The 19626-nt window shown below is 45.2% G+C and overlaps 1 protein-coding gene across 1 annotated transcript; it reads left to right on the top strand.

Annotated features, from left to right (window-relative positions):
• Positions 1-327: 327 nt before the first annotated feature.
• SLC31A2 (solute carrier family 31 member 2) lies at positions 328-18343 on the top strand. Its single transcript, XM_072632486.1, has 4 exons — positions 328-609; positions 12346-12412; positions 15791-15980; positions 16654-18343. Exons 1-4 carry the CDS (start codon positions 604-606, stop codon positions 16820-16822), a joined length of 432 nt encoding a protein of 143 aa, XP_072488587.1. The 5' UTR covers positions 328-603; the 3' UTR covers positions 16823-18343.
• The last annotated feature ends 1283 nt before the right edge of the window (positions 18344-19626 follow it).

The following is a 19626-nucleotide window of genomic DNA, read 5'->3' as shown; positions in this document are numbered from 1 at the left end:
CTGGTGTCTGTTGGAAAGACAGGAAGAAGCCCTTCACTTTTATCGGGAAGTCGGGGGCCTCTGGAGAGTTGCCAAGGAAATTAATCAGGAAGGGAATAATCTGAAATTGATGGGGTATTTGCCGGATTGTGAGGTGCCCCAGAAAACTTGGATCCTGTAGCCCAAGACCTCTGTTCTCCTCCCAGCCCCAAATCTTGGTTGAGTTCATCCCTCGGGGCCCTTTGAGTTTATAGAAATAAAAGAGCCGCTCAGCCATGCCCCAACAGTACGGATGGCGAAGGCGGACGGGCACCAGATTACAAAATTCCCCGTCCCACTTTTCGCAATGAGCTCGGGGAACTAGTCTGGAGGGAGAGCCCGCCTCGACGTCTCTCCCAGGATTCCAGAGCCCGTGGAACCACAACTCCCAGGATTCCCCTCCTCTTGTCTGGCGTGGACCCGCTAGACCCGCCTGCCAGTCCTCCAAGGGGAGGGTGACTCGCCTCGGAGCCCGCCCCTGGGACTCGGCGGGTGGCCTGGGCTCGCAGAACGTGGTTTGCTGCGGCTTCTGTTTAAGTGCGGCTACAGGCTGGAGTCGGAGCGGCAGCGGGAGACCCCGGCAGGATGCCTGTGAGTACACGAGGGCTGCCTCGGTCAGGCTGGCCCCTGGAAATGGAGAGGGAGCCCTTGGCCGCTGCCCGGTGGGGGACGTTCTTGGGAGCCTGAAGCATCTGAGCTAGAAGGGACCCTAGAGCATGGAATGTTAGAGCGGAGAATGTGGGAGCCAGAAGGGATCCTAGGATGGAGGTGCTCCAAGGCAGGACCTTCGACAGGACTTCATCCAGCCCCTCTTAATTTGTCAGCTCGAGGAAACAAACCCAGACGGAGGAAGCGACTTCCCCAGAGCTGTTGCCAGCCATCCTCCTACTTTCTACCTGTCCCTTCCCTCCTGCGAGCTCGGAGGGGCTTGCGGAGGACTCACTTTGGGAGTGGGGTCCGGAGAGGGACCCAGAAATAGGAGCAAGGCACATCAAGATTTATTTAACTAGAGTTGGAAGAGGAAGCCGGGGAATGAGGGGACTTCCAGCGCCCCTGGGCGTCCCCCAGTGTCCCAGTGTGCTGTGTGCCTTGTAGCAGGGCATTTCCGAAAGGAGCCCGGGGCAAATTTGACTTTGGTCGGAGTTGGTTTTGTTTTTGTTTTTTTGAGGGGGCAGATAGGCAGAACAGCTGGCTTCCGAAAATCGGGTGAGATTTTGTTTCGATTTAAAAGGCACCCCGCCCCACGGGCCTGGCTGCTACAGTCTGCCAGTTTCAGTTGTCATTCCAGCTGCCAGTCTAGCCTGAGGACACGCTGTAGCTCAGGTTTGGAAAGTCTGGGACAAAAGACCCCCCTCATTTCGAAGATACCGAAGATTGGCCGGTGTACCAACCACCATCGTGACTTCTTGGCCTTTTTTTTGTTTAAGGTCGCAGTTCCTTCCCCTACTACTCGTTTTCACAGACTTTGAGAGCTAAGTAAGAAAAACCTTGGAACGTAGAAATTAGAATGTTAAATAGAAAAGACAGAATGAAATATATAAAGATAGGATAGAAAAAATATAAAGATAGAATGCTTGAGGTGGAAGGGACAGAAAGTATTAGAATATAGAAAATAGAATGCTAGAATTGAAAGGGACCTTAGAACATTGACTTTACAGAAAATCTAATCCACCCACTCCCCCGCAAGAGAGGGGAAGGGACTTAAGGGCAGGATCTGGATTGGGACATAGGCCTCCTCCTAAAGCATTTTTTTTTAACTCATGAAGAAACTTCTCCAAATACGAACTGCTAAAAAAAAACCCCCAAAACAGACAAAAATGTTGGGGGTGGGGGAGGAGAAAAATCAGAGATATTCAGCAGGTAGGTTGTTCTCTGCCCCCTCCCTGCTAGATTTCCTTCTAAATTCTTGAACTGCAGTTTTGCCTGTTTTCTGAGGCATGATTAAATCAAGGTTGTGTTCCCCCATCCAGAAATGCAGACACTCTATTTGCTGACCGCTGAATTCCTTTCTAAAGGAGAAAAACAAAAAGTTGCCCCCCTCCACTTTTGCCTAAGTGCCCACTGAACAGTGAAAACTGCAACCTACTCCCTTCACACCCCCACCTTCCCCATCTTGGGTGGGTCCTTTTGAACTAGGCTGTGGTTGAGAAAGAAACAAGAGGGTTATAGGAAAGGGATCCCAGCTGTTCGGGTCCAGACTGGGCAGGCTGGCCCAGTCCCAGGCCTGGTGGGAGGAAGTCTCCCTGTCATACATTCAGAGGCCTATTGCAATTAATCACCCACCATTTACAGTGCAGGATTGCATGCCAATGGCTTCATTAAGCTCAGAGAAGGTATGACAGACATACCCATGCCCAGCTGTGCTGGAGTGGGCTGTTGTTAACTTGAGTGTGTTAAAGGGGAAAAATAAAATAATCTCATTCCTATGGACTCTTAAAGTTTGCTTTCCTAGAAACAGTGGGATGAAACAGTGTTTTTATCTTACTCTGTACTTACTATGTACTAAATGCTGGTGATATAAATGGAGACCTTCCTTGCTCTTATGGAGCTTACCTTCTAACCGGGGGACAGAGCACATAAAGGAGGATTTGTGTTTATAACTATTGATTCCATAACCCCCATCTTGTAAATGAGAAAAATGAAGCTCAGAGAGATCAGGTGACCTGCTCTGGGGCCCTGTAATGAGTAAGCACGGGAGCTGCAGAGTTGGGGAACCTGAACCCAGGTCTAATCCTTCCCCTCAAGGCTTGGCTTCCTGAAGTCTCCTTGAGTCTAAGTAAAATACCTCCTACCCCTTAATGGTGCCAAAGGGATGTGCTTGCTTGGATTTTGATAGGTTGTCAGAGCTAGAATAGATTTTTAGATCCACATGCTCATTTTACAGATGAGGAAACTGAGGTCCAGAAAAGCGGGTTAGTTTTCCAAGTACATACCACTAAATTCAGGTCACAAGCAGGGTTAAATCTTTCCTTGTCTCAAGACTCTGGTATAGGGCTCCTTCCTACTGTATCACACTGCCTCGCAATCTTTTTTTTCATTGAAACAGTTGCAATCGAAAAAAGTCCAACTCCCTTTCTATTTTATTTATAAAATACTATGTTATACTAATCAACCCTGTGAGCCTATCTGCTGCTTGTTCAGTGTGGAAGGGGTGGGTGGGGAGGGTGATGCAGATTGCTGGGGAACCAAATTGGGGCTCTCCCACATTCCTGGAAAAACAAAAGCAACTTTCTGAAGAAATGTTTTCAAAATCAACCATGTGGCTGGGACTGGAGGTCCTGTTTTTCTCAGTAGTAGTTAAGTGCATGGGCAACTAGATGGTGCAGTGGGTAGAGCTCTGGGCAGGGAGTCAGGAAGACCTGAGTTCAAATCCAGCCTCAGATACTTAGTAGCCATGTGACCCTGGGCAAGTCATTTAGCCCTATTTGCCTCAGTTTCCCCATCTGTAAAATGAGCCAGAGAAGGAAATAGCAGACCACTCTGATATCTTTACCAAGTCACAGAGTTGGACACAGCTGAAAATGACTGAACAAGATAAGTGCATAGGTTATTAGATGTAGAAGTGAAATATGTTGGCTATTAGAGATGTGAAATATGCTAATGAACAGGAGACAAAAAATAAGCAGCTGGCCCTGAAAAGGCAACATCCTGCAGTGCTGTAAACACCCTGGGCTATCTGGAGGTGTGTGCCAAGGCCCCAGGCAGAAGTTTTGGTTACTAATTATTGTTAGTTCAGAGTGACCCACAGAGGCCCATAACCTGATTCTGAACACCTTTATTTCATCTATTTGTCAAAAACCCCTGAATTGGTTGAGGGTTTTCACTGGATCGTGGGATTTTAGAGTAGGAAGTGTTTTTCAGTACTTATTTCCAGGGCTAGCCTTACCCATAGGCAGAGTAGGTGACTTGACAGTCTTGTCCTGGTAGTGGGATCTCTTTAATTGGTTCTCCATTCATCTGTACTTCAGATGACAAGCAACTCTAGTGAAAAAGAAAAATTACTGGATTTTGACTCAGGTTCAAATCCCACTTCTGCCCCGGCTACCTTTATGACTATGGGCAAGTTGCTGAATTTCTCTGGACCTCCCTTTCCTCCCTCACCTGTAAAATGAGGGGCTTGGGATAGATGGCCTCCTTTTTCTGAGCATATAATAGCTGTTTCATGCCACTCACACAGAACAAGGGTGTCCATAGAGGAGGTAGGAGAAGTAGATCAGATTGCTAATCCTTTAACAGACTGGTTTGAAAGCAGAAGCCCAAAACTACAAGTGGTAAAGGCCAAATCCATGGTTTAAGGATGCCATAGACTAGAGAAAATACGCAGGGAAACAATAACTGGCCAAAGGCCATGTTCTTCCTTTGTTTTGTTTTGTTTTTCTACTCTGGGTGGGGCTCTGGAGGTCAGCTCAGGTCTGACTTAATTCAACAGAAGACAAAGGGTATGTGTGTCAAAGCCCAGAGAGACACGATGTACCTGGTCAGCCTTCATGACTCAGCCCAAGGGAAAAAAACCTAGAATATTAGAGCTACAAAACAGGTGAAGAGATGAACCCTCTCATTTTATAGATGGTGAGTGAGAGGGAAAGAGACTCACTCAAAGTGTCACTTCAAGTCAGTTGCAGAGGGAGGACTGAAACCCAGGCCCCCAGGCTGGCAACCAATCCCCTTTGCACTATATTCTCTCCACATGAATGTTGATTAGTTGGGAGTAGAACATAGGAGAACCTTGGTTTCTCTAACAGTTAAAAAGAAATGCTATGCTTCCATCATCCTACAGGTTGTGAGGAGAGGAAGGAAATGGAGAAAGCCACAAGGCTTTATTTGTATAGCTCCGGGGTGGGGAACCTGCAACCTCAAGGCCCTCTAGGTCCTCAAAAGTGGCTCTTCAAGTGAAGTTTGGGTTCAGTCAAAGGGTCATACTTAAGGACCTAGAGGGCCACATGTGGCCTCAAGACCACAGGTTTGTCACCCCTGGTATAACCAATGTATGATTGCCCACAGGGTTCCGTTGCTATGGTCCTGGGTAGACATGGCATAATTCATGACCCTCAAGAAGTTCCATGACCCTCAATTGAAGAAATATTTGGAAAATTCAAAGTCTCAGACAAGATTTAAGACAGCAAGTCTCTTGGCCCTTCTTAATAACTGTCCCAGGCTGGTCAGTTGAATATCAAGAATCTCTCGTTGCCTTAGTGTGACAACTCTCTCCACCATATGAAGGTCACAGTATAACTTAGTAGATAATAATTGTTTCCAGTTCTGTTCAGTGCCAACACTATCCACAATAACTTATGACTTTTCTGGTCATAGAATTGCTCTTCCCCTCCTCCCCCTGACTTTTTTTTCTTTTTATTATTTTTTATTTTATTTCCCCCAGTTACATGTAAAAACAATTTTTAACATTCATGTTTTAAAACTTTGAGTTCCATATTCTCTCCCTTCCTCCCTCCCTAATCCCTTCATCCAGAAGGCAAGAAATTTGACGTAAGTTATACATATGTAGTCATGTAAAGCACAACCATAATAGCCTGACTTTTTTATTTATAAGAACAGGAAATCTTCTATCTCACAGTCTCACTCTGTCTTCGAACCCTTGTTAGGAACACTAGCTCCTGAGCTAGTGAGGAACAAGGCCTGCTCCAAGACATTCTCCATGAAGATGGTATCATCTTGAAAAGGAAGGGGATTAGATGACTTCATCCCAGTTCCCTTTGGGAGCATTGAATAAGCCAGGAGGAAACAAGGTTAAGGCTAGCATTTCAGGAGCTCCTGTTCCTTGTTGACTGGAGAGAGGACTAAACTGGTGACAAAGGTGTGATTATACCGTGTCTACCCAGGATCAGAGGGAGTTCTTCGCATCTGGGACTGTTTTTGCCAAACTACACAAGGCCAAGATTAGAATGGTGGATTTAGCTGATGTCCTAACTAGGGCCTTCCATTACCTAGGGTAAAGGACTAAGCCCCAGGGCATTGCATTTGGAGGGTATAGATATAATTTGGAGTTCATTAGTAGTATAGAAACAGAATTTAGGAAGTTAAAAAGAATAATTACTTAACATAAGAAACTTCCAGATGGTAAGAAAGGTTGAGCTCCTCTACCATGTGGTTGGTCTCCTTAGTAGCCTCCTGTCCATATCCTAGGATTTCAGTCCTCTATCTCTCAGTTACCTTCTAGTGAACTTCCTCATGTTTGCCCCAGGGCAAAAGTACCTAGTTATGTCTCCTTTGCATAGAGATATAGAGGATTGAGGACAGCTAGGTGGCACAGTGGCTAGAGTGCTGAGTCTTGAGTAGGGCAAACTCATCTTCCTGACTTCAAATCCATTCTCAAACACTAACTAGCTGTGTGGCCCTGGGCAAATCACTTAACCCTGTTTGCCTCGGTTTCCTCATCTGTAAAATGAGCTGGAGGAGTAATGGCAAACCACTCTAGCATCTTTGCCAAGAAAACCCCAAATGGGGTCACAAAGAGTCAGACATGACTGAAAAAAAACAACAAAACAAAGAATTGAAAGCCTAGAACCTCTTTTGGGAGCCTGGGCACTTTTCTGACATAATAATATAGAACTCATTTTCTTTCCTCTCATGTTCAACCTGCTTCCCAGCTCCTGTATTGCTATTAAGGGCACCACTACCCTCCATGTCCAGGCAGCAGCCACAAGTCTTGTTGAGTCTCCCTTCATCATGTGTCCTGCATCTGTGACTTCCTGCATCCGTGACCACCTCTGCATTTCCCATGTCTACCATGCTACCGTCCCTGTTCAGGTCCACATCGGCCCTTACCTGGAGCACTACAACAGCCTCCAAATTGGTCTTTTTGCCCCTATTCTCTGTCCTCTCTGTGCTCTAAGCAGCTGTCAAGGTAATATGGCTAACACACAGGGCCAACCATCTCATCCTGCTGACAAGTGCCGGAGGCTCCTTTTAGCTCGAGGATCAGATACAAATGGCTGTTACTTAAAGCCATTCATAGCCTGGCCCCAACCCACCATTCCAGGCTTGTTGCTTATTCCTTCCCTTCAGCTTTCAGCTCCACTGGCCTCTTTACTGTCCCCTGGATAGGCCATCCTATCTTCCATCTCTGTGCTTGTGCGCAGATGATTCCTCATAGGTGGGATCCTTACCTTTTATAATCTTTCATTCTCTTAGGATTTGGCTCAAGAATAACCTGCTACATGAGGCCTTTGCTGACTGGCCCCAGATACTTGCACCCCACTCTTTTCAAAGTTTTTACCTTTATATGTGAGAGGTAAAAGGGTGCGGCAGCTAGAGAGCTGGCTCAAATTCTACCTCTGACATATACTGTGACCCTGGGGAAGTCAGAGCACATCTCAGTGCCCCTGGGAATCATTCTAAAACCAGCAGCTTTGCAGGTTCTTTTACGGAGGGAGTTTCTTTCTTTAGGAGTTCCCCTGACTAGTGACATTATAAGTCCAGTTCATATTAGTTCGGTAGCTTTCAGGCGTGTCCACATTTGGGGTTTTCTTGGCAGAGATCCTGGCGTGGTCTGCCATTTCCTTCTCCACTCATTTCACAGATGAGGAAACTGAGGCAAACAGGGTGAAGTGACTTAACCAGGGTCACACAGCTACTAAGTGGCTGAAACTAGATTCAAAGTCAAGAAGATAAGTCTTCCTGACTCCAGGCCTGCTTCTCTGTCCGCTGCCCCACCCAGCTGTTCCTGTATTTACTTATATTTATACTTGTCTCCAGGATAAAAGATGAACTCCTTGAGGACAGGGACTCTTTCATTTGGGGCACATGGCACAGTGCCTGGCAATGAATAAATACTTGTTGATTGCTATAGTACTTTAAAGACTGCAAAATACTTTCCTTGTACTACCTCCGTGTTGTAGGCAGTATTCATTTTAAAACACAAGTTTTCTAGAAGAAACGAGGGCTAGAGAAGTTAAGTGACTTGCCCAGGGGCACACAGTCGTCAGATCTTTGATGGGCGTCTTCAGAGAGGCTTGGACTGTGGTGGGGACAGATAGTCGTAGTTCTCACATGGTTAAATAGATACGGCTTTGTGTGTTGGCTTAGCCAATCCAATCAGTCCATACACATTTATTAAGGGCTTACTATGTCCCAGGTACCATGCCAAATGCTGGGGATACAAAGAAAGGCAAAAGCAACTCCTGTCCTCAAGGAGCTTATGTTCTAGCAGGGAGACTTGAATGATACAAGACCCTACAAACGCTCTAGAATCCATTATCTTTCCTTGGAATTGTTTGCTATGGCACTTGCTCTCCATTGTGTATCTTCCTTTGTCTTTTCCTCACTAGACTGTAAGCTCCAGGAGGGCAGAGACAGTATTTTCTAGTACTTTTGTATCTCCTGTGGCACCTATAGGTTTCTAGAAAGTATTCAGTAAGTACTTTAGTGGATTTTAATTTTGCCTTAGCCCACTGTAGAAAAGCAGCAGTATTTGTCATCCCAGATGCCCCAATATCCTTAGAAAAAGCAATCCCAGTAGCAACATGGTTATATAGTAACCTATGGAATCACAGAAAGTTAGGGTTGGAAGGGACCTTAGAACACAGAATGTTAGAACATAGAATACTGGAGCTGGAGAGGGTCCTTAGATTCAAGAACGCTAGAATTTTTTTTTAGATGAGTAAAACTGGGAAGGACCTAAAACAAAATATTAGACTAGGGAGAACCTTAAAACTTAGAATGTTAGAGCTGGAAGGTAGACCTTAGAACAAAGGAGAGCGGAGCAGAAAAGGACCTTAGAACAAAGATTGTTGTAGAGAGAAAGGGTCTTAGAACAAAGAATGCTAGACCTTAAAATGTTAGAACTGGAAGGAACCTTAAAACAAAGAATATTTAGATTGGAAAGAACCTTAGGGTTTAGAATATTAGAGCCAGAAGGAAACTTAGAACAGAAAATATTGGAACTGAGAGGAAGCTTAACCCTTTTCATTTTACATATGGGGAAACTGAGGCCCAGAGTGGTAAAGTGACTTGTCAGAGATCAGTCATATGGTTAATAGCAGAGTTGGGACTGGAGCACAGATCTCCTGACTCCAAACCCAATGACCTTGTTATTGCATCATGCCACCTCTGGCAAGGTAAAGGATACCTTTGAGGGCAAACAGCAGCAACCCTTGGGACTAACTCTAGGTAAGGGCAGCTTTTCTAACCTCAGCACCAGGACAAAAGAAGTCTCTTTAAGGTTGTTAATTGTGGAACATCAAAGAAAGGCAGTCAGGGAGTCAAAACGGAATGACCTATAGGATGATTGGCCTTGGAACTGGCCAGTGCTACGGTCAAGAGAGGCAGTTGGACGGTTTTGACCCAGCCCCAAGGATACAGCTATGGGCTGGACCAATGGGTGTCATGTTCAGTCCAGCCTAGCCTTTGGCTGCCCTCATCTTAAGAGTACTTAGTAACTTCTGTTAAAGGAGACCTTTAGAATAGAGGTGTCATGCTCAGTAAGTGTGGCAGGAACCAGATTAAAATAAAATGGGAAATATTTGGCAAAATGAATAAAAATACAATAATACACAGATAATGTTAAAATGTCATTTTATAAGTCAATATGCCATGGCAGCTAGGTGGCCTGGAGGATGGGACCTGGAGTCAGGAAGGCCTGAGTTTAAATGTGACCTCAGATTCTTACTAGGTGTGTGACCCCTTTTCACCTCAGTGTCTCACCTGTAAAATGGGGACACACTGGAAATGGCAAACCACTTCGCCAAGAAGACCCCAAATGGTGTCACAGAGAATCAAACTGATCCGACAAGAGAAGACTGAACAACAAATTCAATACAGTGTGCAGCTTGAAGGGTTGTATCTGTGGTGGTGCCCTCCTCTATCTCAATTTGCCTCTGAGTTGGCTGCCCTGGGCCTCCTACTGTGTGTGAGGGCATTCCTTTAGGGACTGTAGGAGGCACTCCTCAGTGCCGAAATAGCTTGAGTTTGAAACTGCAGAGGCTGGTAACAGATGGATCACACATCTTGGGAAGTCACCTGGTATTTCTGGGGCTTGGTTTTCTCTTTTGTAAAATTACCCAGAGCTGAGCAAAGTGGGCAGCATGTGGAGCCCCTGTTTTGGGAAGCAATTTGCCTGGGATTCCGGTTTAAGCATTTGCCTGATAGGCGGAGGCTTGGGCAGCTGTCTCTCAGTCTCCAGAATTCCTGACATCACTCCCTGATAGAGAAGTGAAAGTTGTAGGTAAAACAAAATCTACCTGGCCACCAGAATCTACCAATCTGCTAGGCTTAATTATCCATGCTTTTACAGCAGGTGTTTTGTTTGCTTTTTTTTCTCAGCCAGGACTAGGGTGGAAAGGACAGAAGGTGAGTTTTTGACTGATTGCACAAATAATTTAATCATTTTTTTAAAAAAAGAAAGTATTTTCTTATCTTTCCCTGTCAGAATTCAGTTTAACCCATTTCTTGGTTGTTATGGAGGAGGTGTGTGAGAAGTAACAAATATGCTGGCTCTCATTCCGATATCTAGAATCACTCCGTCCCCCACAGTATTTAGCTAATGGATTTGAGGGGAAAAAACCAGCAACAAACATTTAAACTCCTTGAATGCCTGTCATCTCACTTTAGATATTTTCACCTTAATCACTTAGTGGAGGGGCTTGAGAAATACTTGTAGGGAGAAAAAAAAAAAAGAATCCTTGATTTCCTGACCATGAGATGCACAAGACTAAGAAGGCTGCAGATCTGGTGGGAAGCTTGGAAATCACCCAGTTTAACCCCCTCATTGGGAAAATTGAGGCCCAGAAATAGAAAGTAGTGTCCTGAGTTCCATAACTGGCTGAATCCATTCAAGAAGCGTGCATTCGTAAAAAGTGGTTTGGTTTAGCCGAAAGATGACGGACAGGAGTCCAAGGACCTGCACTGAAATCCTACCACTAACAGTTGTGTGAAACACTTGCCTCTCTGAGCCTCAACTTTCTACTCTGTAAAATGGAGATGATAATAATTATATCTATTTCACAGGAGTTGCTGTGAGCATTGAAAGAGATAATTTGACCAAGTATTTTGCAGACCTGAATAATAATCATGGCTAGCATTTATATGGAGCTTTGAGATTCACGAAGCGCTTTACAGATATTATCTAATTGGATCCTGTGAGGGAGGTACTTGCAGTTATTATTTCCATTTTACAGATGAGGAAACTGATTCCTGTGTCCAAATCCTCATCCCTTCAACACCTGGGTTATGGCAATAAAGAGCCTGGGAGTTGGTTTTCCTGCCACAAGTCTCTCCCCACTCCAATCCATCCTTTACTCTCTTGTCAAAGTTTAGATCTGACCATGTCACCTCCCTACCTCACTAAACTGCAGTGACTACTGCTCATCTCCAGGATCAAGTTACAAAATCTACTGTTTGAGGTTCAAAACCTTCATCGCCTGCCCCTCCCCGTACTTTCTCACACCTCCCATCCCCCTCCCCACTCAGCCCACCCACCTTCCCACTCTGCACTCCAGTGAGTGAGATCTCCTTGGGGCGTCTTGAACAAGACACTCCATCCCTTGGCTCTGGGCGTTCTCTCTGGTTGTCCCCCATGCGTTTCCTCTTTCTCAGAATGCTCTTCCTGCTCATCTCTACCTGATAGCTTCCTATAAGTCCCAGCAAAAATCCCTACTCCTATAGGAAGCTTTTCCTGATTTCTCTTAATTCTAGTGCCTTCCCTCTGCTGGTGATTTCCAGAGTATTCTGCATATATATAGCTTGTTTGTACAAAGTTGTTTGCATGTTGTCTCCGGTCTTAGACTGTGAGCTCCTCAGAGAGAAGAACTGTCTTATGCCCTTTCTTTGCATTCATCCCCCACCTACCCCACCCTGCCCCCCAGAACTTATCACAGGGACTGGCACACAGTAGGTGCTTATCAACTGATGGCCAAGCTAGGAAAAAAATTCTCTCTCAGTCCTCAAAATATTTCCTGAACTTTTCAAACTGTAACAGTGTCCTCTTGATTCTGTGTCTCATAGTTATAGGATTTAGAGCTCGCATTGCCTTTAATCTTCTCTAATCCCCCTCATTCTATAGGTGAGAGATCTTAGGCTCAGAGAGGTTAAGTGATTTTCTCCAGGTCACACAGGTAATAAGTAGCAGAACCTGGGTCTGAGCCCAGGTTTTCTGACTTCCAATTCCCTGCTACCTGGCTGCAGAAGCAGGAAATCCCCAGCCCTCAGGAACTGGCACAGCATAGAGTCAGGTTCATGCTTGATTTATGAACAGGTGTATTTGTCAGAAACTGTTTGGTATGTCTCTTGGATCCATGCAAGTTGATTTAACTTTAAAAGAAAACTTTATTTTTCTAGGAGGCTGTCCTTGACTTTTTCTTTCCTTTCTTGCAGATGCATTTCATCTTCTCCAGTGAGGTGGAGCTCCTCTTTGATTTCTGGAGGGTCCACAGTCCAGCCGGTAAAAGTGTGAAGCCCCTCTCTCCCTACCTTTTTCCTCCATCTCTTTTCCCCTTTCTCCCTCCAGTTCTCCTCTGCTGGGCTCAGGGCACTGTAGAGAACCCATGTGCTCGTCCATGATGACATTTTGCCGGGATATTCATGTGCATCTAAATTGTTCTTCATGAAAACTGGAATTTGACCTACACACAACACATGTGACACTTCACAGAGACTAGTGCTTTACAGTTTTTCACACTGATTTCACACATGACATTTTGTTTTGTCATTGGGAGAACCCAGTCCAATCATCATTTAGATATAGAAATCAAGGGGCCTGAGTTCATAACCCAACTCCATCTGACTATGGGCAAGTCATTCGGGCTTTGGTTTCTGCCTTAGTAAAATGGGGCTCAAATGAGGATGTTGAGGAGAATGAGATTTGCAGACCTAAATAACAGCTAAGATAATAGCTAGCATTTATACAGTCCTCTAAGGTTTGAAAAAAGCATGGTCCTCACAACAACCCTGGGAGGCAGGGCTATTATTATCCCCATTTTCCAGATGAGAAAATTGAGAAGGGAAGTGATTTGCCCAGGGTCCTACAACTAGGAAGTGTCTGACGCTGGATTTGAATTTGGGTCTTCCTAACTCTAAGTCCAGTACTGTACCCACTATACTTCCTAAATGTGACAAGTTGTAGTTATCAGTCATCCATGGAGTTGGTTGTGATTATTTGTTGTTATTGCTGAGTCATTTCAGTCAAGTCTGACTCTTCATGACCCCCCTTTGGGGTTTTCTTGGCCAAGATACTGGAGTGGTTTGCCGTTGCCTTCTCCAGCCTATTGCCTTCTCCAGCCCATTGCCTCACTGAGGCAAACAGGATTAAGTGACTTGTCCAGGGTAACACAGCTAGCACCTGAGGCCAGGTTTGAACTCAGGGAGAGAAGTCTTTCTGACTCCAGGCCTGGTACTCTGTCTACTGAGTCACTAGGGCCACATCCAGGTTTTGCTACTTATGAATTAGGAACTTGGCAAAGATAATAAATTCTGAGTCCCAGTTTCCTTAAATGTGTGGTTGGACTTTAAGATGACCCCTCAGTCCATCTCCTGACTCTCCATTCAGGACTCAGCTCTTGGTGGCTGCTTCACTTCCACAACGGCATTTATGCATGGTGGACAAGTCAATCCTAAGTTTGAGAAGACTCTTCATTTAATCTTAAACTGTTAATATACATATCTTCATGAAACATCATCTGTAGGCAAACGAAGCACTTTGCTGACATTCAATCCTCTCAATAGGTATTATTTTACGTTCCCATTTTACCGATGAGAAAATGAAGGCTCAGAGTTGGGTGATTTACCCAAGGCTGAACAAACAGTATCTGAGGGCTGGCTCTTTTAAATGTAGTCTCTCTCATCTGAGCCCAGAGGGGTTAAATAGTACAGTGGGCAAATATTTGTATATAAAACAGCTGTAGCAATTACAAGCTTTTAAAAAGTGGCTATGGTGAGCTCTTAATTTTTTTATGGGTTGCCTCCAGTGTTTTGCTTCTTCTCCTTCCAACCCTTTCTGTGCTTGCTGCAAGATATATGGACTCAATGAGAGCCCCCTGGCTGGGGAGAGGGGCTCCTGCTTCCAGGTTTGCTCAGGGGCTTGAGTTAAGAACAGTTAAGGTCACTCCTGGGAAGACATGGCATAGTCATAGGACTTGGAATCAAGAAGACCTGGGCTCAAAACCTGCCTCAGTCAATTGCTTGCTATGTGACATTGAGCAAATAATTTAATCTCTCTGTGCTTTCAGTCCCTCATCTATAGAATGAGGTTGGACCACGTAGTCATTAAGGTCCCTTTCTGCTCTCTATGAGGGTCAGTGCACCTGGTATCCTTTGTGTAATGTCCTGAATGTATTGGAGGAACCAGGTTTTAGGCCTTTGGGCCTAACTAGGACAGGGCCTTCAGGATAGACTCTCCCAGTACGGTGCAGAAATGGGCAGAGCCTTCCCAATCATAGCATTATTTTGGAAATTTTATTTTAATTGTTTTCTATCAGTAAAAACTACTTTCTCTTCTACTCAATGCCCCCAATTAAAAATAAGGAAACTTGTAACTAATAAGCAGAGTCAAATAGACAAGCGAGACTCATTCCCACACAGGTCTTTCATGAAGCTATTTTTTACCATCTGAACCCATCCAAGGACCCAGAGAAGAGATCCAGAGGGGAGGGGAGAGGGGGATAGAAAGAACAGCCCCTGCTGTGAGGGATCCGTATATCAGCTTCATTACTTCATTTCATCATCAGAACAAGTGTGTAAGAGAGCCAGAGGAGGAATTACTATCCCCATTTTATGGGTGATGAAATTGAGGTGCAGAGTTTAGTGACTTGTCCCCCATCACACAACTAGTGAGTGGTGGGGCCAGGATTGACATCTCGATTTCTCCCTCTCTTTCCCCATGCGCTCTCCCCCTTTAAAAACCATTATCAGCCACAACTATAGTCCAGATAAATACATAGAAAAATAAAACATGAGACCAAGCCCTAGCATTAGAAAAAACAGGATCAAGAGATCAACAAATAAGAGAAGAAACGAATAAGATGCTTTTGGTCCATGTGTCATTCCCCCATCCCCTCCCTGGTCTCCCAAACTTCTGCCACCTTTGATGTCACTTTCTTTCCTTCTCCCTCTCTGCATCTCCCCGCTGCCTTTTTCTGTAGTTGTGGTTAGTGTGTTTACTGTTTGGTCTGCTTGTACTGTTTCTAGATCAGCTGCTTCTTTTGGTGTATCAGGCTGCCTTTGAAGGAAGTCAGGTATAACCATCAAGGGCAAAGGGCAGTGGGGTGAGGTAGAGAGCACCGGACAGAGAGCCAGAAATCTTGCTGGCTCTATAATATAATATATAATAGTTACCATGCAGGAGAGCCAGACCTGGAGTCAGGAGAACTAGCTTAGAGTCCCATCCTTCCATTCATTGGCTTCTGTTGTTCACAGGCCAATCATTTAACCTCTGAGGCCCTATTTTCTCATCTGTAAAATGGGGATTGTAATACTTTCACTGCCTACTTTACTGGGTTGTTGGGAGGAAAGTGTTAAAGCTCTATATTCATGCAGTTGCAATTATTACTAAGTGACCTGAAACAAGTCATTTCCCCTCTTTGGGCCTCAGTTCTATCACTGGTAAAAAGAGGGGTCTGGATTAGATGATCTGAGCCTAATTCTAGGACCTTAGGATGTTCTGACCCTAGAGTTCAAGATCCCAGACAGGAAGGATGTGTGTGGGGAGCACAGGTTAGGGTCAGAGGAAGTGGAGAGAAAGAGCTCAGTCTCTGGTGCAGGAATCATCTCTTGGGGAATTGTCTGGGCTGTGTTGGGGTCTCTGGAGCTGGGCTTCCTTCTACAGGCATGGCCGTTTCCGTGCTGGTGGTCCTCCTCTTGGCTGTATTGTACGAAAGCATCAAAGTTGGCAAAGTAAAGTTATTCCACTGGTCCCTGCGCAGCCAGCCCCCAGACCACAGCCAGTCGCTGACGGAGTGTACAGACCAGGAGTCTATAAGCTCTGAGTCAGCTCAGACCAACAGTGACCGAACCAGGTAATGGATGGATGGGGTTTGGAAGCACTGGACCAACCCAGAAGGCTCAGGCAAAAGTGCTCTGAGTTTCTCACTTCAGCTCCGAACCCACGTTGGCCACATTGGGCACATTGGAACTTTTTTAGCCTGACAGCCTGATGCAAGGCCCTGCCAATCTCTCTGGTTGGCCTCCTCAAATTGAATATTGTCCTCTCTCCCCACCTGCCCAAAGACAGGGGGAAAGAACTATGACTTGAGTGTCTCTTGAGGTGGTGAATAGAATGCTCTTCAACCTCCTAGTAGGATTTATTTTTCCCACACATGGCCAGCTTTCACAGGCCAACCATTAGTGGTACCCAATGTACCTTTGCTAGTTTCAAATATCTAATAATACTACTTGCATTTATGTAGTATTTTGTGGTAATTAAGTGTTTTTACATCAACTAAATGAAGCAGGCAATATCATTTTCTCCATTTTACAGAAGAAGAAACAGAGTGACATGACCAGGTCGGTCACACAGTTTGAACCCAGTTTTCTGAACAGAAATTCACTGATCTCCCCGCCAGAGCAGGTTGCCTTTCCAAGGCCACCTTTTACTTTGTAGCCTTACTTTCCAATCCTGAGTCCACCGTCCACCCCCCATCCCCATCTGTCACTTCATCCTTCTCTAACTCAGCTATCTTGTGTATCTAGGTTGTTTCTGAGTCACTTGGGCCTGTCTCTGATACATGTCGTCCAGGTGGTCATTGGCTACTTTGTGATGCTGGCTGTGATGTCCTACAACACTTGGATTTTCCTTGGCGTGATCCTGGGCTCAGCTATTGGTTACTACTTGGCCTACCCACTCCTCAGTGTGGGATAGAGGGCAGCATGGGCCCCGAGGCTGCTGGATGGTTGTTCAGGCTCCATGAATGGAGAGTACCATCTCTTTTTTACTTAGTGATGAAAATCCCACCACATTTAGAAGCAGGCATCTCTCACAACAGTTCCACATCTCTCCCATCTTCTTCCTTCTGTGACCTCTTAGTTGAGGTACAGAGGGCCTGGGGGCACACCTGCCTTAGTTCCCTAGGCTGGCCATGATGGCCACCAGTGAGGACCTCTGGTGGTGGTTCTGGCTAAACCTTAGACTTTCCAAAAGCCTGGGGGAAGGAGAGGGGAGCCAGCTGAGCCTAAGCAGCTGATGACATTGCTGATCCTGTTACCTACTCATGGATTCCTGACTTGGGGGAGGAAGGGGCAGGGCTCCAGACATGCTCTCCTCCTCTGTATTGTGCCTTAGTTCCAATGGAACAAATCATGCAGGGTTAACTGCCCTCTTCTGGCTGTGGGAATAAGGGACATACCAGCTTTTTATTAAATTCACCCTTGTGCCTTAGGGATGCTAGAAAATTGAGATTGACTTGTGTGTGGGTGCGTGTGTGTGGGTGTGTTCCGACTGATTCAGTTCCTCCATTCCTCCCCCCACCCCACAAGTCCCCAGGTCACCTGCCTTGGCCATTATCAGCACAAATCAGGTTTTTAATGGAACGCTTTCCCCTTATATTCATACTAATTCAAAGCCTACTGATGTAGACTGAGCCCTGGCTGTGGAGTACTTGAGTTAGAATCCTGACCCTGGTTCTTAGTAGCTTTGTCACTTTCCCTCTCTGGGCCGCAGTTTCCTCATTTGTAAAATAAAGGGAATGGGTTAGACTAAATCTTTTAAGTACCTTCCAGCTCCAAATCTCTGATCTATTTCTTTAACATTTTCTGAGGGAACACAACGACCCAATTAAGTTAAATGATGCCCAAGGAGACATTTTGAGGGCTGAAGAGCCTGAGGGGAATGGGGACGCTCAAGGGTCTGAAGGGGCCGGGTCTCAAGTGCAGCAGAAGCAGCAGCCTGCCCTTCAACTGTGCCTTGAAATGATTGACTCTGGGATTCTTGGGTTAACTTTAACTACTGCACACAGCTTGTCAGTGGCAGATGCAGGGATGTTACCCAGAGTTCCTGACTCCTGCAGGGCTCCTTCCATTGGACAGCACTCCCTCCTTGCTGTTTAGGAGACAGTGAGGTTGTACCAGGGAAGCAGGATAGATCTAGCCTAACTAGTGATCTTACTAGTCTGGACAGATATTGATGACCTCCCTTTCGATCATCTTATTACAATCCTTTTCTAGTTCAGAAAAAAGTCACTGTCATTTAATAACCTTCAAGATCTCATTTCTCTTCACTGTCTATCTACCCTGTGACTTGGCAGAGAAAACACTGGATGCTCACTTAAAATCTTCATTAAACCGTCCTAGGCTGCTGTTGGGACAAAGGTTAAATCGAACCTAAGCTATTTATTCCTGCCCTCAAGGAACTTATGGTCTAAATAAAAACGTAATTTACATCTTGGCATCTTATTAAATTCATTTTTTTTAAAAAATGTGGATAAAAAAAGTTACTTTGTGCCATTTTGGGGACAAGAGTGGCAAACAAAAAGAAGAGATAGCTGTGGAAGCAAGAGAAGAGGAGGAAAAAGGGATAGAAATAATGGTAAGAATAAAAGACAATCTTAGACCAGTGGAATTCATTTCAAGTAATGAAATTTATTTTGTTAAATGAATGGAATTTCAGATATCTAACTGCTCTACCTACTGGGTTTTTCTGCTTCCTGAGGGCCAGCAGAACAGAGAAGAGTGGCCTTTAGGAGGGAATGCGTTCTAAAGAGTTCTGATGAGATGTCTGTAGAAACTGCCATGACATCAGTCTTCTGATCCAGCTGCTTAATGCTGAATTATAGAGCAGAAATAAACCTCCATCTCTCTTCCTGACTTTCTCATGGTTCCCAAGGGACAGGAGGGCAGACAGGGCTGGGAAGCTGTATTTCACCACAGAGCTAGACATAATGTCTAAGTAACTAGGCAATATTGGTTGGGTTACTGGTATTGCTGAGGTTCAGGGTGCTGGGTACTCCAAAATACCGACATGCTGTTGAATTCAAATGAATTCAACTCAAGGCTTCTTTCAGCCAAAGTAAAACAAAATTTATTAAAGATTGCCACATTGGGTTGACTCTTAAGGAGCCTAAGCATTTGTAATGCTTGTATTAACAAGTGGGCCAGATAGAATCTGAGCTAGATTGAGTCTGAGCCAGATTGAATGTGTGCACCTTCATGGGGACAAGAAGGATCTTATATACGGAAAGACGGAGGGAAGAATCCAGGTGTCGCCAAGTAGTCTTAAGACTCCAGGGATGGTCTTGATAGGGAAGGTCAGAGGGAGGATCTTGATGGGAGCAGCCAGTAGCCCAGAGATTAGGATTTTGATAGCATCAGGGTGGGGAGTATAGGTGGTGCAGTGGATAGAGCACCAGTGCAAGTGTCAGGAGGATCTGAGTTCAAATCTCACCTCAGATACTTGACACTCACTAGCTGTGTGACCTTGGGCAAGTCACTTGACCCCAACTGCCTCATCCTGGGTCATCTCCAGTCATCCTGATGAATATCTGGTCACTGGATTCAGATGCCTCTGGAGGAGAAGTGAGGGTGGTGACTGCACAGCCCTCCCTCACTCAAAACAAAGTCAAGTGCATGTCATCCTTTCTCTGATGGCATGGTCTTCTTCGGCAACAAAGGACAAAACACACACATCTATGTAGATCTCAAGAGAATGACAGATCAAATAAGGGGAATCCA

This window comes from Notamacropus eugenii, chromosome 1, assembly GCF_028372415.1.
Source record: "Notamacropus eugenii isolate mMacEug1 chromosome 1, mMacEug1.pri_v2, whole genome shotgun sequence".
Taxonomy (NCBI): domain Eukaryota; kingdom Metazoa; phylum Chordata; class Mammalia; order Diprotodontia; family Macropodidae; genus Notamacropus; species Notamacropus eugenii.
The sequence above is the reverse complement of the archived record's forward strand: the minus strand, read 5'-3'. Positions and strand labels throughout refer to the sequence as shown.

What these genes read in the sequence shown, in the direction of transcription:
- SLC31A2 (XM_072632486.1), top strand. An exon ending in GAGGGTCCACAGTCCAGCCG is followed by an intron (nt 12,413 to 15,790) that starts GTAAAAGTGTGA and finishes TTCCTTCTACAG; the next exon opens with GCATGGCCGTTTCCGTGCTG. An exon ending in ACCAACAGTGACCGAACCAG is followed by an intron (nt 15,981 to 16,653) that starts GTAATGGATGGA and finishes TTGTGTATCTAG; the next exon opens with GTTGTTTCTGAGTCACTTGG.